Genomic DNA, 26697 nt, shown 5'->3' with positions numbered 1-26697 from the left:
AATAGTTCTCTTAAGCATGTGGGACTATCATGGCAATGTGGGCTTTCAGAGAACAAAAAATGTTTTTGCTCTAAGCCAATACTTTTTTTTTTATTGCAGAGCGCCCAGCAGATTACCAAACAAACTTTTGTAAAAGCCATGAAAAAACAAACAAGCATTTACAAAGCCAAATATGCTGGTAGTCAATGCCAGAACGGTTGGCTTTGCCAATGCTTGTTTGTAAATGGCATGAAATAATTTATTGAGTTGATCCAGCACTTTAAGTATATAATCGCCTCTTTAAATTGTAATTTTGCCAACTGGAGACTTTGGCGAACAAGCAAGTCGGAAGAGCAGCTAGGTGTGAGTTTAAAACACAGAGAACGATGCTTTGTAGGTGCACGCTCCATCAGATCATATTAACAGTCTCAGACTAGCAATACCAGCTATCAGAACAATTTAATATTTTCCACCGAGAAAGAGGACAAATGAAAATGACTGTAAATTTAACTCACTTGTTGCCAAAAAATGTCCAAGGCCTGCAACCAGTGATCCCAACGATCCATAAAGGATAGATTCCCGGGCACAAGGAGTGTTCTGGACATCTAGGAATCCTAGGAGCTTAAAGGACTGTAAAACAAAACAGATTCAGGACACATTTAGTACGGACAGGGATGCCAAACTTAGTGGCAACTTCAGTTTCAAACAGGTTAGATACACGAAAATGTAAGTTTGAAAAAATACATTGAACAGTCTTTTTTGTTTTTTGTTAATCAAATACGCAAGGAATGGTTTAAACTACGCATATATGACAGCACTAATTGAATACGGTCTTATATTCCTATTGCTGACTTTCATGACAAAACTAAACAAGCATTGGCATAGCCAATAGGTCTCGCCTTTGGGGCCTTATAAGTGTTTAGAGAGACCTATTGGCTTTGTTAACGTTTTGAATATGTGTTGCAGAGCATTGTGAATGTTGTGCAGCATGTTTAAAAGTTATAATTAAAAAAGTGTTATAACTATTTGTCACCTTATATATAACCTAGAAAACATTATGTACAACTGAAGTATCCTAATAAAAACCAGAATTAACACCAAAAAATGCGTTTTAGTTTTTTTGTTTATGCGAGGAGGGGGGCAGTGGGGGGAGGGGGGTGTGGAGGTGCAGGGAGGGAGGGGTGGGAGGAGGGGGGAGTGGAGGTGCAGGGAGGGGGTGGGGCGAGGAGGCGGTGGAGGGAGGGGGTGAGTGAGGGAGGTGGAGGGAGTGAGGGTGGAGTGAAGGTGGGAGGGTGGAGTGAGTGGAGGTGGAGGGAGGTGGGAGTGGAGGGAGGGGGAGAGGAGGTGCAGGGAGAGAGTGGAGGTGGAAGTAAAGGTGCAGGGAGGGAGGGGGAGTGAAGGTGGTGGTGAGAGGGGGTGGAGGGAAGGGAAAGGGGCGTACACCACCTTTGAATGCACTCTCGCACATTGGTTCTGGTTCACCTATTTATTGCTTGATTTGTGTCGGAAGACTCACCTGCAGTTCTTTCACAGGCAACACAGAGTAATACATCCGGTCCAGATTTTTTGTTTTGGCTTGGCATTATTGGCCTCATTAAACTAACAGAAAGGACAAAGCAGCAAGTCCAGACTGACATGACAAAGAGGGACTAAAGGCAGTAGTGCACTTTCACCTCCGTTGGTTTCTGAATATTTATTTTTCATTAAAAGTCAATAGCTCCCAAGCCAAAAAGCGGAGAGGGCAATAAAGCCTTTTAGGGGAAATTAATTATAGAGGATTCGAATGAGAAAATAACGAAAAAGGGAAAAAGACATGTCATATATAACTAAACATAACTCACATTTGAGGCATTAATTACTGCCAATAAATGATCATTCCTTTACTAGCTCTCTTACCTTTTCCACTGTGAACCCCGATCCAAACCCGCACACTCATCCACACCCAACCCCTCCATCAACTCATGCGTCCAACATTCACCCTCGCAGTTACTTCTACTCACTCACTTTCGCAACTCTCCCATCTTCACTCACTAAATTGTCAAATAAAATAGAAAATGACAACTTGCCATTTTCTGTTGATCAAACAAAAACATGATAGTACCCAAGAGGATGAGGAATCTATTGCCAGGAAAGGAATGACTGCTTCAGTAGGAGTAATGCTTAGTGGTGACATGTTATTCAGTCCAAGCAGTATTGAATGACAGCAGCATTCTGGCAAAGGCATTTCCCCCGGGGGTTTCCACTGTTTATTCTTCTGTATGATAAGAGTGTCGGTGCAATGTTGTGCAGAATGTGCCAGTCAGAGGGGAAGCCCCACTGTCATCATTAATGGCACACTGGAGCTGCTGCTGAGGAGAAGCAGTGTCAGACGATTGAGCACTGCAGGGAGGAGGACGCAGAGTCAATAGACCTCGGAAGGGATGAATGGCAGGCAGGCACACTAACTGGAATCAGGTCATTTAGACAGGAGCCTTAGTACACGAAGCCCTCAGTGTCGTATTTCGGGAATCACCCGGGACCCCTCTCAGGCTCATCCTGACAAATATCACAGGTTCCTGAGAGTGTAAATGTCTTTGGATGAACTAACCTTGCCTCCACAGTAACAGTGCTGGGTGAGGGATGAACCCTGGGGTAGATTACTGCCCAGGGGAACTGGCAGGATTCTACTGTAGCGTTACAACAAACAAATGATGGACGGAATGCTGACAATGCATACATTCTCCCCCAGTCAAGAGATAACGCTTTTCGCCCTAAGTGGGATGGGTATGCCCAGACGTGGGTCCCGTGCTCACTACGCCACTGGAGTCAAGCTATCCTGGCTGATGACGGCTGATAGCCAGAAACCGGTCCTAGGATGCTTGATTCCGGTCCAGGGAAGACATGGCTTGGCAGTTCGGGCTGGACTGTTCCCATGAGGCACAGGGTCAAGACTGATTTGCATATGGCCATGTCTGAACTGGGGTGGCGTAGTGGGCAAAAGAACGATGGATTTAACCCAGATCTCTTGACTGGGGGAGAATGTCTGCATTGTCAGCATTCCGTCCATCATTTGTTTGTTGTAACGGGATTCTACAGTAGCAGCATTAAGGTAATGGATTATTACACTTGTATGCCTGATAAATTCAGAGGACAGTCAGGTGGGGACTGCTAAAAATTAAGACTGAGTATGGTGAATGACATAAGATGAGGAGTGATCTTGGTTTCAAGAATAAACACGATAAAAGAAAATTAGAGGCAGACGTCAGGGCATTGAAACCTACTCAGACTTTCACAACAGGTATGGAAAAGCAATTAGGGGAGAGAAACAGGCAAACAAGCTTTGTGAGCAGTGTTCCAGAGACAGGAGAGAGGAGCTGCCGGGGATGCTCACTGTTTGAGTAGCACCCCGGTGGCAAGAGAGTAAAGCCCCTGGGCACACTCGTTCAGTGATCAGCACTCCAGTGGAAGGGAAAAACTGTGGAAGGAGAGAGGAGTTGGCAGGCACACTTAGTGTTCGAGCAGCGCCCACAGCGGCAGTGACGAGGAGCCACCATTGGCACTATAGCAGCAGTGAAGAGCTGTGACTAGGCAATGGTTGAATGACGGGCTCCAAGATGGACACCACCCCAAAGGCTTGCAAGATCATAGCTTTTGTTACTGATCTCACAAGACTTTGAGGGAAGTCGCCTTGGTGTCCGGCATTCCCTATCCGGAGAGGAGCAACATGACAAGGTAGCCATCTCCATCTCAGTCTTGCACACGAGTGCGGACTAAAATATGAAGAACAAAAAACCTGGGGAAGTGAAAAAAACTAAAATAACTGCTTTCTGCATATATTGCACACATTAGAGAAATAATGTAATGTGTGACGATTCAAGTCAAGTGGAGAAGGTCAGGTTGATCCTCAGTTGGCAAGAATAGTGTGGGTTTATTTCCCCGAAACATTTTGTGAAATCAAATACATCAAATGAATGTTCAAAAGTAAATGTGTCAGAACAATTCACAGGATGCTTTCTCCGAAACTAAAGTAGAAAAGAGAGCAATGGTACAATGAGAAAACATATATATCCTCATAATTGCAATTCTATCAAAATCAAGGTGCTGGCATATCTAGGACCCTATCGTGATTAGAAAGCTGTCCTTAAGAAATACCATTCATAAACAGAGCCTTTGTATATGCAGAGTGCCTGACTATTCAAAGAATTGACACAAATGGAGTGCTGGTATTTTCCAAGCCCAGTATATTCAGAAAGCTGGAATAATCAGAGCCTTGTTAGAATCCAAAACCTGACCTGCCCTAGCATAATGGGAAAATATATCGTCACAGTTCCTATTTAATCAGAATGCTGCCATAATTGGTCACCTCGTTCCATAGCACTAAATGGAACAGATGGATTTCTTTTACCAACACAATTAGATTTCTGAACCATACTGTCCCTTAGACACGTAGATATTCTATACAATTCTACACCCCAGACTTAACTTTTAATACAGTTCCTCAATTTAATTAAGTAAAATACTAAGTGAAAAAAAGTGATATCAGCGGAGGTATATTGTATTCTGAATTAAGCTCCTCTATCGCCTAGAGTAAGCCTCAACTGCGTGCAGTCTTCAAGTGAGAGCCTCATGCACTTAAAGGGAGTCTCTATACTATTCTATTTGAAGTGCAAATGCATAGTGCCATGGGGACACTATAGGTAAATTATTTTATCCCCAAAAAGTAATATCCAGCATCCTTTGAACGCCATGGTACACTAAGAACGACCTCACACAGCCAAACTGGCTTGTAAGGATATTTAGAGATTTGGTAACAGCCTGGTGGCTCTAACAGAGCTGTAGGGCTGGGCAGAGATCATCAAATGTGCAACTCTGCTTGACAGACAGAACTTTATCATAACTGTGCCCCAGCTTTTCACTCTGCAAGCCAACACATTTTGTAAAAGGATTAGTAAGCACTTACAACTGTAGCAATCAACAAAGTTACTGCTTCCATTAAGCATCAAAGTTTGAATATGTAAAATGTTTCTTATCTCAGCTGCTACAAGTTCTCAAAACAAATGAGTCCCTAAAAACAATCTTTTCACTTTGTATTATATTTTTCTAAATGTACCAAATTTTGTGTAGTTCATGGCAGTTTTGGCTACATTTTTAAAACGTAGCCTATATGTTCTAACTGATTTACTTGAATGAGAGAGTGCTTCCTTTTGCCTGGTCATCCCCTTTTTGTGAAATGATGCTGTTGGTTTTTTAACTCTGCGTGTCGGGGTACTTGCTGTCTGGGCTCCAGTGCTTGTGCTATGTCCCCTTAAATGTAAGAAAATAAGGCTAATTCTGAATTGGCAGGGTTAACATTTCAGAAACGCAGAAGCAGATTGTGTAAGAAAATGAAAAAAGGGCATAGAATGTCAATTGGCACCTGTGGGCTGCAACAACTATTCTGCCATTCACTAGGCTGACAAAGAAAACATGGCTCCAGGGCGACATGTGTAGCATAACTCCTGCAACTTTTAAACTTACATACAGACCTGTCAAAAGGAAATCTTCCTAAGGTATGTCAGTCTTTCTACACAAGTCTGCTTGTTTTAGTATGGATATACTTTTTACTGTATACTTGTATGATTTTCTAGGAAAATCAAATACAAGTTTTATTGATTGATTAGGTAAGTCACCTCTAAGAAGGCCTTGAAGCCCTAAAGGTAGGTTGCCTAGTATTCAAAAGGGGAACAGGTACAGATTTAATGTTTGCATGCTCCCACTGTGACCAACCTCTAAAAACTATTTTTCACTGTAAGAGCTGTATCTGGCTACACGAAGAAAAAAGTAAAGTACAGTTAACATGTTAATTCTGCATTTTTGGTTAAGATTGTGCTACAGAGACTGTTCAATGACTGTTTTTAATATTTATTAAAAATCCACTTTCAATTGTTAAGTGGCACTTACTGGAAGCACCTGGTGGGCTAGTTGGCCCCCAGGGTCCCTCAGGATTGAAGGTGAATTATTTCCCCAACTTAAAACGCGCCAAAGGGCGTGTTTGCACACGTGAACTCAGGCCCCGTCCCCTCCCTTCACCACTGTGTAAACACGTCCTGTGCCCGTTTTTAGTTGGGGATTAAGTTCATTTGAATCCTGAGGGTCCACCTATCCCACTAGGTACCTCCAGTAAGCGCCACAGAGCTGCGTTGCAGAGAGGTGTAAAAAGTGGCATGGCCTGGACTACCTCTCTGCAACGCAGCTCAGTGGTGCTTACTGGAAGCACCTGGTGGGCTAGTTAGCCCCCAGGGGCCCTCAGGATTGAAGGGGAATTATTTCCCCAACTTAAAACGCGCCATAGGGCGTGTTTGCACACGTCACCTCAGGCCCCGTCCCCTCCCTTCACCACTGTGTAAACGCGCCCTGTGGCCGTTCTAAGTTGAGAGATTAAGTCCACTTGAATCCAGCTCATGGTTACGCACCTGAATGCCACGAGCGGTACTGGACATGAGAACAATTTTTGGCAGCCTACGCAGTAACCCTACACACATGCCTATTCCCTGCTGACGAGAGGTAATAAACTCGAAACACGTGTCCAGGGATGGCCAACGCGACTTTAATTTTGCTTAATACTCTGGCAGAGGCGCACTTGCTGATGCTTACTTCATGAACCATAATGCTTTGGGGTAACACGCTGATAGGACGAGCAGTGTGCGACCAATTGGATTTGTGTAGCAGGATGTATAGGTGTATGAGTACATATGATGAGTGAGTACATGCATGAGTGACTGTATAGGACTGTTGGTGAATGAGTGGATGTGTATGGGGATCTTAGAATTACTGAACAGGTTGTTGTAACTGGTATTGGTATGTACATTGTTTTGAAAATTTTAGTTTCTATTTTTGAATGTGTGTATCAAAGGTTATATTAGGGTGAGAGGAGGTCTGCCACTCTATCACAAGGATGATGTCATCACTGATGTCATTTGAGAGGTCAGTGATGTCATGAGTGATGTCACTGACCATGTCATGAGTGATGTAATATGTGACGTCATCAGCAGCGCATTGCGGGCGCGCGAGTTATAGTTAGCTGAACTAACTATAACAGGGGAATTTCAATGGTTTTGTACGAGTGAAAAGTCCAGCTAACTATAACGCCCCTGAAACCTATGGTTTTTTCAGTGAATTTCTAAGGCTTTTTAAATGCTAATTCCTAACTATAACGTGCCTGAAACCTATGTTTTTTTCAGTGAATTTCAAAGGTTTTTTAAATGCTAATTTCTAACTATGCCTACAGAGATAGGACATGTGAAGAAAGAAGAAAAAACGCACAGAAAGAAAAAAAAGAAATGCAGAAAGAAGCAACAGAAGTCCTCAAAGACAAAGAAAAGTACAGGAAGAAGGATAACGTGCAGAAAGAACAAACAGAAGAGCAAAAAGAAGCCTTGTTGCAAAATCATCCTGTACCCTCAACTTTTTCAGACGGATACTGGTGGTAACTGAGTCTGACTAACCAGTCCTAGAGCCAGTGCTATGTTAAAAGACACTCAGGATACAGTGAAAACACTTACATACACTAGGGAACACTATGCGTTGGGGTCCCCCTGTGATTAGCATGACCTCCTCTGTAAGCCCCTAGTATATAAAATAGGGCAGGGGGATTAAAACTACCTCTTAAAACGCGCCACAGGGCGTGTTTGCACACGTCACCTCAGGCCCCGTCCCCTCCCTTCCCCACTGTGTAAACACGCCCTGTGGCCGTTTTAAGTTGGGAGATTAAGTCCCCTTGAATCCTGAGGGTCCCTAGGGTCCAACTAGATCACTAGGTACCTCCAGTAAGCGCCACAGAGCTGCGTTGCAGAGAGATGTAAAAAGGGGCACGGCCTAGACCACCTCTCTGCAACGCAGCGCAGTGGCACTTACTGGAAGCACCTGGTGGACTAGTTGGCCCCCAGGGTCCCTCAGGATTGAAGGTGAATTATTTCCCCAACTTAAAACGCGCCAAAGGGCGTGTTTGCACACGTGAACTCAGGCCCCGTCCCCTCCCTTCACCACTGTGTAAACACGCCCTGTTGCCGTTTTTAGTTGGGGATTAAGTTCATTTGAATCCTGAGGATCCTAGGGTCCACCTATCCCACTAGGTACCTCCAGTAAGCGCCACAGAGCTGCGTTGCAGAGAAGTGTAAAAAATGGCATGGCCTGGACCACCTCTCTGCAACGCAGCTCAGTGGTGCTTACTGGAAGCACCTGGTGGGCTAGTTGGCTCCCAGGGTCCCTCAGGATTGAAGGTGAATTATTTCCCCAACTTAAAACGCGCCACAGGGCGTGTTTGCACACATCACCTCAGGCCCCGTCCCCTCCCTTCACCACTGTGTAAACACGCCCTGTGGCGGTTCTAAGTTGAGAGATTAAGTCCCCTTGAATCCAAAGGGTCCCTAGGGTCAAACTAGCCCACTAGGTACCTCCAGGAAGCGCCACAGAGCTGTGTTGCAGAGAGGTGTAAAAAAGGGGCGTGGCCTCAGAACACCTGTCTGCAACGCAGCTCCCTGGCGCATACTGGAGATACCCGTTGGGCTAGTTGGCCCTCAGGGACCCTCAGTATTGAAGAGGAATTAATTCCCCAACTTACAACTGGCCAGGGGGCGTTTGCAGAGTGCTGCAAGGAGGGGGCGTGGCCTCCGGCATGATGCCGGTCTTTTATTTATTTTATTTTTTTAAGAAGGGGAGCTGTGTGGCCCCCCTTCTTTTTCTTATTTATTGGCCCTGGGGACCGCATCCCCAGGGCCTGCCCCCTAATTTTTTTTTTGTTGAAAAAACTATATTTGGAAGGGGGCCGCGTGGTCCCCCTCCCAAGGCCTTAATCGGACCTCTGACGTGTCTGACGCCCTACCGTGCCTAATCCCGGCGCCCCCGCCGGTGGGTACTCTCCAAGTAGACACCCTTGTCGTTTATTTATACAAACTTGGGTAGCTATTGACGGGCACATTTAATACACATGAACACCAAGCCATTCAAAGGGGATTCGACAAAAATTCGACCAAAACTATGCAAGAAACCCCCCTCACGGTTAATAAAACACACATCCACCGCCGGATGTGTAATGCTTTTTATTTTACTCTCTGGAAAGGAGACGAACCTCACTTGAGAGTCACAGAGCGCTCCTGGCTGAGCCCAATGCTGTGTTACACCCACCAGTGCCCGCCGAGTGCCACACACCTCTGTGTTGTATTCCACCAGCTAGTGCGTATGCTATGACACTCTCTAGCCCATGTGCACTGTAACACCACCGCGTGAATATGTCATGCCACACTTGCCTTCGCACGGGTTATATTGCCCCATCTAACGTGCCTTCCTCGATGCCTATGTTATAATGCACAGCGCTATGCCATACATATTACAATCTGGGATCCATATCTTTGTCACAGTGCATATGCAACGTTACACTCACCAGCACATATTTTAAATTACGACTTTGGAGACTAGTTAGGTTACACAACACTGCCCTGTGCATATTACATTCCAAGGCGCATATCGCATAGCATGCGCTAGTGCCTGTGCTATCTCGCGCTCTCCAATGAATCTGTCATTGCGCACAATGTATTGCATATTATATTTCACGCCCGGTTCATCTTATAGCACACTTTTTGGTGCATAGTTTATACCATACACTATATCAAGTTTTCATTTTCAATCGTGCTCTCAGGACTATGTTCTATATAACACTGCGTTCACCTACCCTTTTCACGGGCATTACATTTTGCGATGGGGGATGGAGGGTCAGGTGGTGTTTCTGCAAAGTCAGCCCGGAGTCATAGTCACAAACGTCCTCTTCTTCCTGAATAAAAGTGAGATTATGCTGCATACTTGTTCATATTTTAAGTAGTACGCACAGACACACATTTTAAAAACAATAAAGTTCCTAATACCCACCTTCTCTGAACAGTTAGCTTGCTGCCCCATCCCCCTCCTCCCTATCCTCTGTTGTCTGAATCCATGGACTAGCCTCCTCCCTCCTGCCATGCATGGTCTGATGTGCTGCCACTGCCCTCCATTTAGCATGATGTACCAGTCCACTCCTCCTGCCATCCATTGCCCAATTCTATGCCCCATCATGGACCTCCTGCTTAGCCTCTGTGCTTAGCTTGCTGCCCCTATTCTCCTTCCCCCTGCCCTGCGATGTCTTTGTGCATGCCTCTGCTCCATCCTTTTTGCCCACCATGTTCCATGGACCTGCTACTCCTATCTACTCTGAGTGTTCTGTTGAGCTGCCACTCCCCTCCCACCTGCCTAGCATTGTCAGATGACTGTAACCTGTCCCTGCCACCTCCACCCTGCCTGTCCACATGCCATGCCCCTATCCCCTTCATCCTGTCCTCCATGGTCCATTTTACTGCCACACCCTTCTTCCCTGCCCCGCGCGGTCTGTTGTGAGGCCTCCTTCCCCTGAACTCTCTTGTCTGTGCCCAGGTCCTGACCCTCCCTTCTATCCTACATGGTCCTTTGTACATGCCCCTACACCCTCCTTCTTGCCCATCATAGCCTTTGTGCTGCCACTAACCCTCCTGCTTGCAATGCATGGTCTTCTGTGCTGCCACGGCCCCTCCCACCTTCCCTGTGTGGTTAGATAGCTGCCCCTGACCCCCTCCCACCTTCCTTCCATGGTCTGTGTGTATGCCATCATAGTCTAACTGTTGCTCTCCATGGTGTGTCTTGTTTCTAGTGCCCATCCTGCCTGACCTCCATGGTCATCTTGCTGCTCCTGCCCTGCCCCCTTGCCCCCAGCCCTCTGTTTCCATGTGCAGACCCCTATTCCCTCCCTCCTGGCTTGTCTCTTCCATTGTAATGCCCCTGATCCGTCCCTCCTGCCCTTTATGGTCTGTTATGCTGCAGCTTTCTCTCCTGTCTGTCCATTATGGTCAGCTAGCTACCATTGCCTCTTCCCCCTCTGTTCTCTGTTGTCCATGTGCATGGTCCTGTCCCCTCCCTATTGCTTTCTATGGATTGTTGTGCTGCACTCCGGTCCTGCATGCCCTGTGTGGTGTATTGTGCTGCTGCAAACCCTGATGTCTGCCCTGTAGGGTCAGTTTGGCGCACTATCCATGTCCCTCCTGTCCTCTGTTATCAGAGTCCATGTCCCTACCCCAATTCCTCCTGCCTTCCATGATCCAATGTACAATACCTGCGAACATTTTGAACTTGGTAAGAGGGAGATTTTGAAAAAAAACTGGGGTATTGATTTTCCCCTTTGAGTTACATTGAAAAAGAGGAGATTGTAGACAGGAGACAGATCAAATAAAGCCAATTTGAGCTTAAAAACATTGAACGTTTCCTGGCTGAATCGGGTCTGTTGGCATGTATGGTTGTACTACCACTGCCTCTTCCTTCTGCCCACAATGGTCTATTATATTGCCACAGCCTCTCTTGCCAGTCCTGTATTGTTGGTTTGTTGCCCCTGCCCCCCTTTCCACTGCCCTCCATAGTCTGTTGTGCTGCCACTGCCCTTCCTGCCTGCCCAGTGTGGTCAAATTGTTGCCTCTGCACCCTCCTACCTGCCTTCAATTATCAGAGTCCGTGCCCCTGGCCTCTGCCTCTCAACAGTATCCTAATGAACAACTAGATTGCTAACATTCTATATTTATTACAAAAGTGTGGAACGCCTGATATAATCAAAACTGTAATACCTAGAGCATTTCCTTTATAAATTACATATATGAGAGGGTCTTATTTGCATCAAAATTATGGTTAGTGCTCTAAAAAACTAAAATGAGGACATATTTTCTGAGTTTTCAAATAGCGACAAAGCACTTTTAAATTATTTGTTATCTTTATGTTTTTTTATCCAGTTGACCACTTGATTAAATGTTGCACTTAGGGGAGAGGATGTGGTGTTACTTCCAGAGCTGCAGACTTTGCAACTGGGGAACCAGGTTGGAGTTTCTGCTTCCGCTCAACATTCTGTGATTCTGGTCAAATCACTTAATCTCCCTTAGTCTACAACCAAAATGAATTTGATCTTGTGTGATGTAACCAATGCTCATGTAAAGCACTCCAATACCAGACAAGTCTGCACTATATAAAACTGCAAAAACACAAAAAATAAGTGTTTTGCACACTTCTGTCATTGGGCTACATCTGGGTGATATTTGTGCTGCATTTGGGCTCTTTTGCCTCTGGTGGCCATCTTGGGAGATTTATTTGTTATGACGTTTCCTAATTTCCTCATTTACTGCAGTCTCCTCAGTAGGAAATGCTTTCAGTGTTTTACTTTGATTCCATCAAGAAGGTATTCAGATATGTCACACATTTGCCATAAATTCTGAATGTTAGCACTCTAGTTGCTCATTAGATCACTGTAGTAAAGCTACTGCTCACCACGGAAGTCTGCTGCTGGTATTAAAAGTGCATGTTTCAGTCTGCATGTCAGAATTTTTTAATGAAATAGAAGAGGATTTGAGAAGTCACTCAAAACGTGCCATAATTTTCTTTCTTCAGCATTCATCATAATTTCTATGGTAAAACGAACCCCCTCATTGTGTTCCTTTTTAAATTAAATGTTTTAAGTGTTACCAGTTTATTCCAATCAAGATGCCTTCGGTGTGCCATACTTTTGTCCTAAGTAAGACAGTAAGCGCTCTAGTTGTTCTTAAGAACACTCTGGGACATTCTGTCATTGGGCTATACTTGGGCTACATCTGGGTGATATTTGGGCTACATTTGGGCTCTTCTGTCTCTGGTGGCCATCTTGGGAGACTTATTTGTTATGAAGTTTCCTAATTTCTTCATTTACTGCAGTCTCCTCAGTAGGAAATACTTTCAGTTTTTTACTTTGATTCCATCAAGAAGGCATTCAGATGTGTCACACATTTGCCATAAATTCTGAATGTTAGCACTCTAGTTGCTCATTAGATCACTGTAGTAAAGTTACCGCTCACCAGGGAAGTCTGCTGCTGGTATTCAAAGTGCATGTTTGAGTCTGCATGTCAGAATTTTTTTATGACATAGAAAAGGATTTGAGAAGTCAAAATGTGCCCTAATTTTTCTTTCTGCAGCACTAATCATACTTTCTATGGCAAAATGAACCCCCTCATTTTGTTCCTTTTTAAATTAAATGTTTTAAGAGTTACCACTTTATTCCAATCAAGATTGCTTCAGGTGTGCAATACGTTTGTCATAAGTAGGACTGTTAGCGCTCACGTTGTTCTTTAGAACACTCTGGGAAGCTGCAGTAGAACACAAAGGAATCAACTGACAGTCTCTGCCCTTGTTGGATGTACATGTTTTACTGAGAATGTCAGACTTCATTCTCACATGACTGAGAAAGATAATGTGAATTTACAGAAAATATGCTCTCAGTTTAGCTTATAGATCACCTTCCAAACCTCTGTGGGAAAAGCATGAGAAAATAGTTCTCTCAAACATGATTCATGATATCACAGCAGAAGGTTTTTTCACATGGTAAAATCACCTTAGAACACACCACAATTCCTAAAATGAGTATGGTACCATCAACAAATGATTTATAATGTAACTAAAGTCTTAAAATCTTCTATTAACTGCAATGCTTTTTAATGAGGTGCTATGGCTGCCAACACTTCTTGGATGAAGTACTGACAGCCAATCAGATCTCAAGTTGAGATGTGTGGTTAGGCTCCGCTCAGATATATACGCGATTTTGATTTTCTCAGGAACTACTGAATGGATTTACACCATTTAAGCAAAAGGCAAGACTCTGAACCAAGGTCTACCGTTCTGCCAAATTTGGTGTAATCCCGTTCAGCAGTTTGGGCTTTAGCTGCGGCTAAAGGTCCTATGGGGAAAACACATTTTGGGACCCCCCTTTTTTCTCAGCCCCCGCTACACAAATCATCCCGAGGCTTTCAGGATAGGAGCGGACCGGAGCTGGCCTAAAGTTTAGAAAATTTCGCAAAGATTCGTCAACGGGCGCCAAAGTTATTCCAAATAGAATGTTGCGGATTTCCTATGGAAAATAGGTCCTAACTATAACTACCTACTGGCGATCGCCAGTAGGTAATTAGATTAGATATAGATATAGAGATATATATATATATATATATATATATCACAAACACGAATCCCGGAAGTGCGGAGCTTCAGTTACGGCGGTCCTGGATGGGCTCCGGTGGCCCCAAACATTCAAAACACAGCTTTTCGAAAGTCACGAAAAGAAATCCAGGACACCCAGGAATGCTGTTCACCAAGTTTTTAATCCAGGCAAGTGATAGCCTTCACCAACGCGTTTCGCAGTAAGCTTGTTCACGGTGTTTATTTGCATTTAACTTTGGCCCACTGGGGCATTTATACATTGTTTATTCAAAGACCGTTTTGATGAAATGATATGGTAAAGTCTCAATTGTTAAATAGATATAATGTACGCGGATCGTTTCTAAATGGGTATTGTTAAACCATTACAAAATGGCGCCCATACTTTGTACAGCATATCTTTGATCAGTCCCATTTCTATGCCACTGAATGCGCATATGTAAAGAGAACGTGTTTGTATTGTAATCACACCGTGAACAAGCTTACTGCGAAACGCGTTGGTGAAGGCTATCACTTGCCTGGATTAAAAACTTGGTGAACAGCATTCCTGGGTGTCCTGGATTTCTTTTCGTGACTTTCGAAAAGCTGTGTTTTGAATATATATATATATATATATATATATATATATATATTCACTGAAAAAACCATAGGTTTCACACATGTTATAGTTAGCTGGACATTTTACTGATAAAAAACCATTGAAATTCCCCCGTTATAGTTAGTGCAGGCAACTATAACTCACGCGACCGCAATCCTCTGCTGATGACATATGTGTCTTTATGAAAAAAAAATATTTGTAATATATGTATAGCTAAAATTTAATGGAAGAAGACATGGGCAAATAAGTGTCTAAATACAGTATTAGCATCAGCAGAGGATTGCGGTCGCGTGAGTTATAGTTGCCTGCACTAACTATAACGGGGGAATTTCAATGGTTTTTTATCAGTAAAATGTCCAGCTAACTATAACATGTGTGAAACCTATGGTTTTTTCAGTGAATTTGCAAGGTTTTTTAAATGCTAATTCCTAACTATAACGTGTGTGAAACCTATGGTTTTTTCAGTGAATTTGTACGTTTTTTTAAATGCTAAGTTACTTTACGCCATTCGTGGCGTGCGCGCCCACTTAACGCAGTTCGTTCCATGCGCGCACGGTGCGCGAGCACGCGGTGCGCTTCGCGCGCCCACTTTACGCAGTTAGTGCCGTGCACGCACGGTAGGCACGCGGTGCGCTATGCGCACCGCGTCCCCACGTTACGCTAGATGGGCCATGTACGCCCGATGCGCTTCGCGCACTGTGCGCACATGGAGGACATATTATGCGCTTCGTTGTGAAAGGTAAACTTTTACATTTCTACCGATTAAAATATGCCATGCACAAATTGTGCCCTTCTGGCACAATTTGCCCACGGGGTGGGGTGAGTATGGATAATTTTTTTTTTTATAACATTTTTACCGTATGCGTACGGTAAGCATAATCGGCGAAATTTAAAAAAAAATTAAAATTGACTTTTTGGCCTTGTGGGGTCTTGGGGGACACCTTCATCAAGGCTAGGTGGTTAGGAGGTGTCTAAACAGCCCCTTTACATGTTTTTTCCCTTTGTTTTTCCACCCCCCCTCAGAGTGCGAGAGAGAAAATGGCGGCCGCCGCTTCCTGGTTTCGACCGATTCGAATGTTTACTAAGATCTAACAGCCAATCAGATTCGCGCTCGCGCACGGCACCGTACGCGTACGGTAAGCTTACCGTAAGCGCACGGTAAGTGCACCGTAAGCTGCCACAGATATATATATTGATTTAAATGCTATTTTCTCAGGAACTACTGAACAGATTTACACCAGACCTACAAAAGGCACTTCCTTGACCCGAGGACTACCTCTCTGCCAAATTTCAAGTAACTCTGTTCAGCCGTTCGGGCTGTAGCTGTGTCTAAAGGTCCTATGGAAAAATGCATGGGAAAAACGCGTTTTGGGACCCCCCTTTTTTCTCAGCCCCCGCTTGATGAATCCCCCCGAGACTTTCAGGGTAGGAGCGGAGCGTAGCGCCCCACCTATTTTGAAAATTTCGCAAGGATTCGTCGACCGGCGCCAAAGTTATTCAAAATAGAATGTTGCGGTTTTCCTATGGAAACAGGGTCCTAACTATAACTACCTACTGGCGACCGCCAGTAGGTAATATATATATATTAAACAGCTGTAACATCTGTTAAGTATGGCACTTAGAATGGGGAAGTGTATTATGAAGTGCTATATTAAAAACAAGTTAACAGTGAGGAATGAATTCAGATAGAATGGGTCTGAAAAAGGAGAAGGTCAGAAAGATAGTGAAGGAATTACACAATTTAGGGCCCGATTACCATGTCGGTGGAAAGCCTCCTCCCGACACTCAAAAACTCCTTGACCGTGTCGGAACGCTTCCGACAGACTCGTCGGTTTACAATCCGCCCGACCAATTACTATGTTCGCGGTCGGATTGTAACCCGCAGGGTCTTCGAGAATGGGTTCCGACCGGCTCTCGGAGAATTTGTGTCGGTCAGAACTGCAACATACAGATCTACGGACAGTGTTTCCGACCGAGCGATTACGATGCCGATTTCCAACAGCCTTTTCAAGTCAGCCAGTCTGACATGAAAAGGCTGTCTGACACTGGCTTTAGGGGCCCCTGGCAGGCCCCCCTTTATCCTGCAGCCTCCGTTTTGGGCCTGAGGGGGTACCTAAGGGACCACCCTGTAAAACCTTGCACTGTGTGGCAGGCACAATGGGGTGCCTCCAACAGAGATCATGGTTTTCCGGCCACACCCCATTTCCCCATAGGAGCCTGTGCTGTTGGGCGGAACATGGGCTCCCATATTAGTCAATGAGACTCCGACTGAACAGTGTTCGGTCGCATCGTAACCTGTTGGGCGGAACCACTGACCGCGAGTATGTTGGTTCCCAAATCGGAGACGGTGTGGGGTGGAAAGTTTCCGCCAGACATCGTAATGAGGCCCTTAGAGTTGGGGCAGCAACGGAAATACCAGATAACATAGGGCAAATAAAGATGGAAAAAAGAATGCATGCAGATCATAAAGTGCTGGGTATAGGGGAAATGTGGGAAGTCAGATTATCTCAGGACAGTAGGAGAGCAGATGACTGGACCAGGGTACCAAGGACCAGAGAAGGCAGCACAGAGGCGGGAAGAGGCAGAATGGATTAAAGCATGATGACATCTTGTGTTATCTGCCAGTTATGAGTTCACATCTCGGAGAGATAGACTACATTCTATCCTTTAAGCGGAGTATTTAGAGAACCATTACATTCAAAATATCATGCTATTTGAAGTGCTTATTAAGTTGGAAATAGTAATATGGTATTTAAAGCGGTTAGAACTGGTAGAGGCGTGTTATTAAGCACTGTATTTACAAGGAAGTTATTAATAACTCAAGGAGGGCAAGGGTGCAGCAGCAGCTAAGACAGATTGGCACAGTGGTTATGGCCAAGGAATTAGAACAGAAAGGATAGAGATTTTATTTGGAGTAGACCACAGCTATACATGTAAAATGTAGTGAAAGAGTCAAATATGAGTTTGGAAAAGCACTAAGAGGAAAGATTAAAATGAGTTGGGTCGAGAGGATGGCGGGTTTGGGGACAGAAGAGACATTTTGGCTGCATAGAGGTGCTGCATGGAAGGTCGACGAGAATGGTAACAGTTCAATGAGTGTGCAATCATGAATACAGAGATTATTGACTTGGGGCGAAAAAGAACAAACTGGGGGAAAGGTGACCAATGGGGAGTGCAGCAGGTGTATAAGGAGCCATGTGCAACTGAAGTAGGGATCGACAGTGATGAAGTAGCACTGCAGAAAGACGAAAATGATTCCGAGGAGAAGGAGGGGATTGGAAGTGTAAAACATGATTGAGGAGCTATACCGAAATGAGCAGTGGCGAACAACGGTACAGGTGAGAAGAGACTAGACGGTCAAAAGTGATGGGCAGGAACGACCATAAGGGGAGCATCAGGGGAAGAGGATGAGGTAAGCATCTTTATATGGTGCGGCACAATGTCTCCCTCCTAATCCTAAAAGCCCCTTTTTCTTGGTAAGAGCTCTAGGCCCAGGTTATTCCTGGCAGTGAGAAGAGTAGTGAGATTTTAGCCATGATTTTCCAGTTTATAAATGCATCATTGCGCAGCTCAGTATAGGATCACTGGTTGCAGGAGCCTGTGTGTTCACGGCAGGCTGAGGAGTGCAGAATAAACAAGAAACAAGTCATTCCCTTAGGCCTACAACAAAGGAGTCCCCTCTGAAATCAAAACACGTGCCAAAGGCATGGGTGTGCGTAGTCACAAAGGAACAGATACTGTCTCGCCTCAAACATTCAGCGAGAAAACACCAAAGAGTAAAAGGCAATCAGAAACTAAAAAGGACAGTTGTTCCAGTACAAAAATCACACACTTGTTTTATAGACGTTCACTGCAGACAGCAGCTACTCAAGTACATAAAAAAAAATGCACATCTTTTTCTAGTTATTTTAAATGTAATTAACCGTTGGTTGATAATTTATATTTAGAGTCTTTCATATGCACAAAGTGCTAAATGAAGGTTGCTGTAGAAGACTGTAATAGCAGGCATGGGGATGTCAAAGGTTAAGCCACTTTATTGGGTACTACGGAGATATGTGGGCCACCAGGAAAAGTACATTGATATAAGCGCAGTCTGAATGCATCCATCATTAAAGGGGCATTGGGGTGCTCTGTGTCGGTATGCCTCCTCGAAAGTATGACAACAGCACAGTCTAAGGTAGGGCATACATCTCTTCGAGAAAGGGGCAGGATAGTTGGAGAACAGGATGCAGAAACCTGAGGTGAGTGTGGCAGGGAGAGGTGAGAGCAGAGTTCAGACAGCGATTGTTGGCAGATTGCTGTGGGAGTCTGACATGCCCTTGACAGGCTAGAATCAGCTACAGCAGAGGATCAAGACTCCAAGGTAAGGTAAGTGGATGTAAGACCCAAAATCAGACTAGGTCCTGCTTTAAACGGAAAGGTGGAAGAGAAAGACAGAGATAGGAGGAGGGGCAGACATGGAACAAGAACAGTCAGAGCACGGAATAACAGGAATGATGGAACCAGACTGCACTACAAGTGTGTCTAGAACTCGGCCGCTCTCAGAGACAAAGGAAAGACTTTGGAGCATATTGAAACATCTCCCACTTGGGCCCCTGCTGTCTGATTGTCAGATGAAATGGAAACGATTGTAGATGGGTAGTCACATCATTTTCCTCCACAGTGTAGGAGAAACATTTGTATGGCTCAGGGAATTCCCGCCCGCTTGTGGATGACAAGTATCTCACCTAAATACACCTATTGACTTATTTACAGAATGCAACACTTTTCATCTCTGGGCCACACTATTTTGAAGACCCCCTCAGCCAATCTCAGCCTTAGGTGCAGGCTCAAGCTTTCAGCCAATGAACGCCAGTGAAGATTTTTCAGAACCAACAGCATGCCACCTAGCATTTACATCACTGATGTGTTCCAGTTCTACATCTCTGATTGGCTGTAAGTACCAGAATGCCAAGACCCAGGCCCCTCGGTTTTATTACCTTAATTACAGGTGAAAAGGTGCAATACCAAACATTCAATATTGCAATCTCAAATACCAGACAATGCAGCTACGCTAGCTGCAAGAGGGTAAATGAAGAGGTCTACTTGTCTGGCAGACTAAAGAGACATTACAACTTCTTGCCCATACCAAGATCATGATTTCACAGGAGTGGAGCAATACACAGTCTTCACTCCTGGGATGACAGCCCCCCGCCCCACAATGGAAATAGATTTATTCATGCATTTTACTGAAGTAAATATCCTTGATCCCAGTGTCGAAACAAGATGCAGAGAAGAATAGGAACACTCACAAAGTTAAGAGTTTGTTGGTGTTCCTACACTTTCCAGGGCATCCCCTGCCTGGAGTGTGCAGTAGCTCTCCTTACTAAGTGTTAGACCTAACATCCTTGGTGTGGTATTCCTCCAAATATTTTGCCTTCGCTCCCTGGTTTTTGCTGAGCTCGTTTTTTTTGGCATTTGAACTCTAGCACTACTTAGCAGGGGTAAAGTGCACAAAGTGCTTGTGTTCTCTCCTTCAAAGATGGTAAAATTAGACTACACCTAATTGACACATTTAATTTACTTTTAAATCCCTAGTAAATGGTACTACATGTACCCAGGCTCTTTAAATTAAATACTACTAGTGGGTAGCAGCCCTCATTGTGCCACCCACTAACATAGCACTGTAGAACATGTTTCAGGCCTGCCACTGCAGCCTGTGTGTGCAGCTTAAAACTGCCATTTCAACCTGGCAAAATAACCCTTTCGCCAGGCTTAAACATTCCTTTTTAGGTCTCGCCTAGCAGCGCACATGCGTTGCGTAGGCAAAAAGACCTTTAGCCGTAGCTTTGTCTTTTCAGGCAAAAACGTGCACGCGTTCCATTGCCTTCAATGGCAACACGTGCACGTGTGGAGATTCACTTGCGGGAGCGCTCGACGCCATATGGAAGCAATTATCGCTCCTGGTGCTGCTCGCTCTCGCAAGTGAAACGGCCAGACTTTTATTGCAGTTTCACGCGCGTGGCCAATGCTTGTTCAAGCTTCCTGTAAACTCTTGATAGTCCCTGCGGTTTTGCTGGCATTGTACTTCTTTGCCTGCCATCCCTATTTATTCAACACTGTTTTAAATTCAATATTAATAGAATTATTGAACTCACAATTTTAGAGAGAGTAAAGTATTTCAGTTCTGGTTTATTGAGCAGATGAAACTTTCGGCACACCTCTGGCATTTGGTTCCGTGGCTAAGCAGAGACCATGCTTAGCAACCTGGAATTTAGGCATCTCAAAATATTTTCTTCTGCTATTGACCTTCTCCCGTCTTCTCGTTTGAGAAAGTGGTTGTCCTACATATGGTTAAAGCGGTTGTAGAGTTGCCATGCCGTAAAAGCGATCTTTCTTGTATTTATACCAAATAGGCCGAAGTTCGAATGTGATTAGATCTCTTCAGGGCTGTAAAGTACCAGGGAGTAATTTACGTTTCCTTGCCCGTGCCTTTTTATTGCAGCTCGCAGATGCTGTATTCAGAGCTGCAGCACAGAACATCGGTGCTCGTGTTACAAGAGATTGGTGTAGCTTCATCTACAGATAAGAGAAAAAAGTGTGCATTGAGGTGGAATGATGGTTTCCCTGCTCATGGCCTAGTTTAGTGATAACCCACCGATCACTGTTGCTTATCGTCTTGTATTGTTTGTACAGACACTGCAGCCGGCCGAGAGTACAGTCTCTCTCTCCTCAAGGCAATTATACTCTTAGTTTCATATAAACAAATAGATTTATCGTGTTTCTTTTGCCACCACAAATTGTGGTCGTTCAACGCTCCTCCCCCTCCCCCACTACAGAGCTCGTCTCGCGGCCGCGCGTCTTGTTTTTCAAGCTTCCTGTAAACTCTTGATAGTCCGTGTGCTTTTGCTGGCATTGTGCTGCTTTGTCTGCCATCCCTAAATCTCCCTGCGGCCATTCTTGATCCGGGCTCCTTTTCTATGGTTTGCTTGTTTCGGACAGCACAATCCATTGAATATGCCTCACAGTTTTCCCTGTCACTGTTCTCTATTGCGACTCCTTCCTTTACCGGGGAATAGATGCAGGCGAGCTACACTCAAACATCTCAATGGAGAGCCTCTGTACTTTAAATACCGCTCTGGTGCCATCTTGGTGATGACATTTAGTTATGCTAACATTTAACCATTTGGCGCCTTAAGTGTGATTTTCATAATGTTTGTGTGTGTGTATAAATAACGAGGTACCAAGCTCTGTGGTTAAATCCTGTTAAAGGACACTCACTCTCGATTTCTCTACTTCTCATGTTTTGCACCTGCTATTTAAAGTAATGATAGTTTAAACACACGACTTGTTAATAAAAAAATAATCTCATTCCTTTGTCACTTATATCCTTTTCGTTATATCTCTCAGCTCCTTCCGTGTTCACATCACTCTCAATCCCTTCTCCCTCACATGATTTTATCTCCTTTCTCTCTCACATGATTTTATTTCCTTTCTCTCTCTCATCCATTTGTTTCCCATCTTTCTAAATTTTCAGCCCCTGCACTGACATCCATAGAGGTGTCACTCAATCTTTCTTCCTTGCTGATTATTTTGTCACTTTTTGGCAGGCATTTCCTGTAGTTCATTGAACACCTTGCTGTCCTTGTTCCATCTGCTCCTAAAGGTTAGTGAAGGCTCCCTCAGTTTCCTTAATTCTACAGTGGTAGCTGTGGTTGAGCAGACGATCAGGTGGTGTGATGCTTCATTGCTATGTATTGTAAGAAACCACGACAAACGGAAGTGTAGTTCCAGAGATATGAATCAGATATGCTTTACATAGTGTCTTCTAACATAACAAGCATTGGCGTAGCCAATAGGTCTCGCCTTTGGGACCTTATAAGTGTTTAGCCATGCAACAGTTGATGTTGTTGCACCAAGGATATTGTGCTGCATAACTAAATACTTATAAGGTCCCAAAAGCAAGACCTATTGGCTATGCCAATGCTTGTTAATACTTATAATCAACCCTACGGTAAGCCCTAAAGGCTCATAGAGCAGTGAGCATTGTATTTAAAAAGTAGGTCAAATGGGGGGCGGGGGGCAGAGCTTGCCGCCGCGCAAAATGGCCCCGTAATTGCAGAGCTCTGTGAGCCATCAGCTCGAAACGTCAGTAATCCTTATCATCGGTGCCGCTACCCGAACGATCTGCACAGCTCTAAATAGTGCTACATGAGAGCTACCCGCCGACACCTTTCCTGAATCGGAGGTCGCCTCGGAACGGACGCGGCGCACCACAGGTCTTCCGCTGCGTAGAGAGGCTCCCCTGCCCGTGATCATGGTGCTGGTGGCGGCTGCCTGGTGGTGCCCGTGGATCCCTCCTATGTGCAGGGCTGAGTCCCTACCTTCGCTGGGGATCACCGCGGTGCCGGTGCCTCTGCCTGCCGCCTACTATCAACGGCTCCTGCGGTGGTTCGCAATCTTTGTGGGACGAGCAGCGGAGGCCTAAGGAGATGGCCTGGTGCGCGCCTCGGCGGCAGGGGAAGATCGGCGGCCTCTGCAAACAGAACTTGAGATCCCGCCTGTGCCTGTGTTCACGGTGAGCTGCTGTGGCTGGCCCGTTTGGGGGTGGAGGACTCTCGTGCTGGGCTCCCCGGGACGTAGCACCCCCCGACGCACTACTGCCGGCGCTTCACTGACTGCCTCAGCTTGGCGCCGGAGCTGCGGTGCCTTGTTGCTCTTGCTTGGGGGTGCCCCTCTGCTGACCTGTTGCGGCGACTTGGACGACCCGAGAGCCCCCTGGTGACTTGGATAAGTCCTGCGCCCTTGCTGTGGGGAATCGGGCAGAGAGCCGCGGTCTCAGTGCCGGGGGTAAAGGCCTTAGCTGGGGCCTGGCGATCTGCTGGAAGAGGGATGCTCCTGATGCGGAGGACCCGACGCAGCTCGTGGTGCTGAGTCCTCCCATGCCTGGCCTCTGCACGTAGACCTGGACAACTAAGTTTGCTGCGCCACTGCACCTACTGTACTAGAGTCATGCACTATTGATCCCCCTGCGCTGTGGGACTGTGGCGAGGGCTCCCGTGATACTTCCACCTTTCTGGTACCTGGTGGCAGTGGGCGCTGCGCTCCACCTCAGCATTGTGACCTGCCGGGAGCACTGCTTCTGGGGGGGGGGGGGGACGTCGCAGACACCTTATTGCACAATGGGCCTAACTCCAAGCACGCTCGGAGGGACCATAATCACCTTGACTGGGCCGCCATCTCTCTCACTAGTCACGCGAGGCAGCCTACAGCACTACGCGCCTAGGAGAGACCCTTGACACTGGGCAGCAGAGGTCCGACGAAACGTGCATTGAGAACTTGGCATGGTGGTCAGCTGGTACGGTGGCTACCCTCCCTTGATACTACTGCTCCAATGGCACAGTTATCCCCCAGGCGGTCTACACAATGGGCTAGGGCGACAAAACGCAGACGAAGCGCCTGTTTGACTCAAAGAGGTCTAGAACTAGAGAGATGGGGGGGGGGGGGGGCGTTCCGCAGACGCCCAGGTGGAAAACACGGAGGTAGAACCAGGTGAGGTCAAACAAATGTTTGCCACGTTGCAAAAGAGCCTGTCAGTGATTGATGGAGAAATTGACTCCCTAGTCTTATGCATGGATAGGAGGCCGGAAAGGCTGGATAAGCATGTGGAGCAGATAGATATGTCGGAGCGCAGAATTACAGAGGTTGAAGAGGCTCAAACCGAAACGGACTTGATACACAAACAGCTGGCCAAGGCTCTCACATCTCTTCAGGATAAGACAGAGGACTTGGAAGCCCGCTCCCGCCGGAACAACATTCGCATCACGGCCCTTCCGGAATCCTCCTCAATGAGCAACGCTGAACAATTCATAGAAAAACTCATCACTTTACTAGGCTGTGAGACCTTCTCAGATATCTTTGTGATCGAAAGAACCCACCATTTGCTGAGTCCGCGCCCGCCCCCGGGCGCCTCTCCACGCCCGATGATAGCCAAATTGCTGAATTACCGGGATAGGGATTCCGCGAAATAGGTGAGCTTCAATATAAAGGGTCCGTGATTTTCGCTCTACCCAGATTTTATGGCGAAAGTGCAGGAGACGAGACGTCACTTGAACACCCTCAAGCGACAACTCCGTGATCAAAATATCACCCATTGGTGGCCCACTCGGGCTTCACATCAGGCTCGCGGGGGGTGGGCATCATGATCAAGACCTCGCTCCCGCTAGAAATAGACGAGGTGCGCCATGATGAGAGGGGACGCTACACTGTCTTGGTGGGGAGGATGGAGGGCAGGGTAGTTGTCTTTGTCTCTGTGTACGTCCCACCGGGGCTACAGTCCACCACCTTTGCAGATCTGGGACGCCTCCTTCTTGACCTCCCGGGGGGGCTTCTGGTGGTTGGGGGGGGATTTCAATGCGGTGGCTTCTGGGACTATGGATCGTCATCCCCCTAGGGACCTCCCCCGGGCACAGGCGTGGTTAGCGGGCCTTTTGGACACACTGGGATTGGTGGACTGCTGGCGTTTAAAGCATCCCACCCAGCTGCAGTACACCTTCCATTCGGGTGCCCATGGTAGCCTCTCGCGGCTTGATTATGTCCTTGTCCCTGCGGCCTATGCTGGGAGGGTGGGAGAGGTGCGCCATCTGGCGCGGGGTATTTCAGATCATTCCCCGCTCCTGTTGCACTTGGGTGTCTTCCCGAGGGGAGAGGGCAGGGTAGCCCCAATAAATGCTTGGTACCTGCGTGACCCCACTATTCGTGCTGACCTGATTAAATCATTGCAACGGTATTTTGAGGAGAATGTGGGGTCCGTTCCGTCGGCTATCTCCCTGTGGGAAGCCTTTAAAACAGTTCTCAGAGGGGAGGCCCTCTCCTTTATCTCCCATGCCCGCAGACGCGCACAGGAGGAGGTGACCCGGGTGGAGGCCGAAATTACTGAATTGGAGGGTGATCTGGGGAGTGGGGTGACTGACGCGGCGCTGCATGTTCTACACCTTAAACAGGCGGCCTATAGGGCCCTCGTCACGGAGGCGGCCAGGGGCCTTAGCAGAGAGCAACAGGGGCGACTGTATGATGTGGGTGATAAGGCTGGCAAACTGATTGCGTGGTTGGATAAGAAGGAGAGAGCTAGTCGTGTGGTCCCGCTGATTGAGAGGATGGATGGTGTACGAATTACTGAGCCGGAAGGCATTGTTTCTTGCTTCGCGGATTATTTCCGCGAGGTATATTCTCCGGTCTCTCCCTGCTCGGAGGAGGACTCCCATGCCCTGCTGCGGGACATCGCGCTGCCCTCGCTTTCAGTGGAGGACAGGGATTCGTTGGATGCCGCTCCCACCTCGGATGAAATCGCCCTCGCCATACGCTCGGTCGCCTCGGGCAAGGCCATGGGCCCGAATGGCCTTCCTATCGAATTGTATAAGCTGCGACCGGATGTACTGGCACCTCACCTCCGTGCGATGTTCCTTGCGGCCCACTCGCGGGGCTCCCTCCCGCCGGACCAGCGTCTAGCTACCATCGTGGTTATCCACAAGGAGGGGAGACCGCGAGACCGGGTTACATCCTATCGGCCGATCTCGCTCTTGAATGCGGAGCCTAAAATCCTCGCCAAGGTGCTTGCCAACCGGCTGGTCGGCGTGGTGGGCGATCTGGTCCACCAAGACCAGTCCGGCTTCATTCCCCATCGCAACACGGCTCTTAACTTGCGGCGCTTGCACGGGGTGCTCGCGCGTGTTCCATTCGTGCGGGAGCCGGCCATCTTGGCGTCCTTGGACGCCACCATGGCGTTTGACACGCTCCAGTGGCCGTACATCTGGGCGATGTTGGCGAAATTTGGATTTGGCCCGGGATTCATCAGCTGGGTCAAATTGTTGTACTCTGACCCATTGGCGCAGGTGGTGGTGAATGGTCGAGTCTCGGCCCCATTCGTGCTGGGACGGGGCACGCGACAGGGTTGCCCCCTGTCGCCGCTCCTGTTTGCACTGGCCTTGGAACCCCTGGCGGAGTGGCTGCGGTGGCACCCTTCTATCCGTGGTCTCCGTTGGACCCCTGAGTATGAGGACCGCGTGTCCCTCTACGCCGACGACATCCTGTTGTACTTAGCCTCCCCGCGTAAATCACTGATTGTCCTGGTC

At 46.6% G+C, this 26697-nt stretch overlaps 1 protein-coding gene across 1 annotated transcript in view; it reads right to left on the bottom strand.

Annotated features, from left to right (window-relative positions):
• The window catches only part of COX20 (cytochrome c oxidase assembly factor COX20), a 116234-nt gene that overhangs the window by 80301 nt on the left and 9236 nt on the right, over positions 1 to 26697 (bottom strand). The window contains exon 2 of the mRNA XM_085609278.1: positions 495 to 609. Coding sequence (XP_085465404.1) covers positions 495 to 609 — 115 coding nt within the window. The remainder of the gene's footprint in view (positions 1 to 494; positions 610 to 26697) is intronic.

The sequence above is a fragment of the Triturus cristatus genome, chromosome 6 (assembly GCF_964204655.1).
Source record: "Triturus cristatus chromosome 6, aTriCri1.1, whole genome shotgun sequence".
Taxonomy (NCBI): domain Eukaryota; kingdom Metazoa; phylum Chordata; class Amphibia; order Caudata; family Salamandridae; genus Triturus; species Triturus cristatus.
The sequence above is the reverse complement of the archived record's forward strand: the minus strand, read 5'-3'. Positions and strand labels throughout refer to the sequence as shown.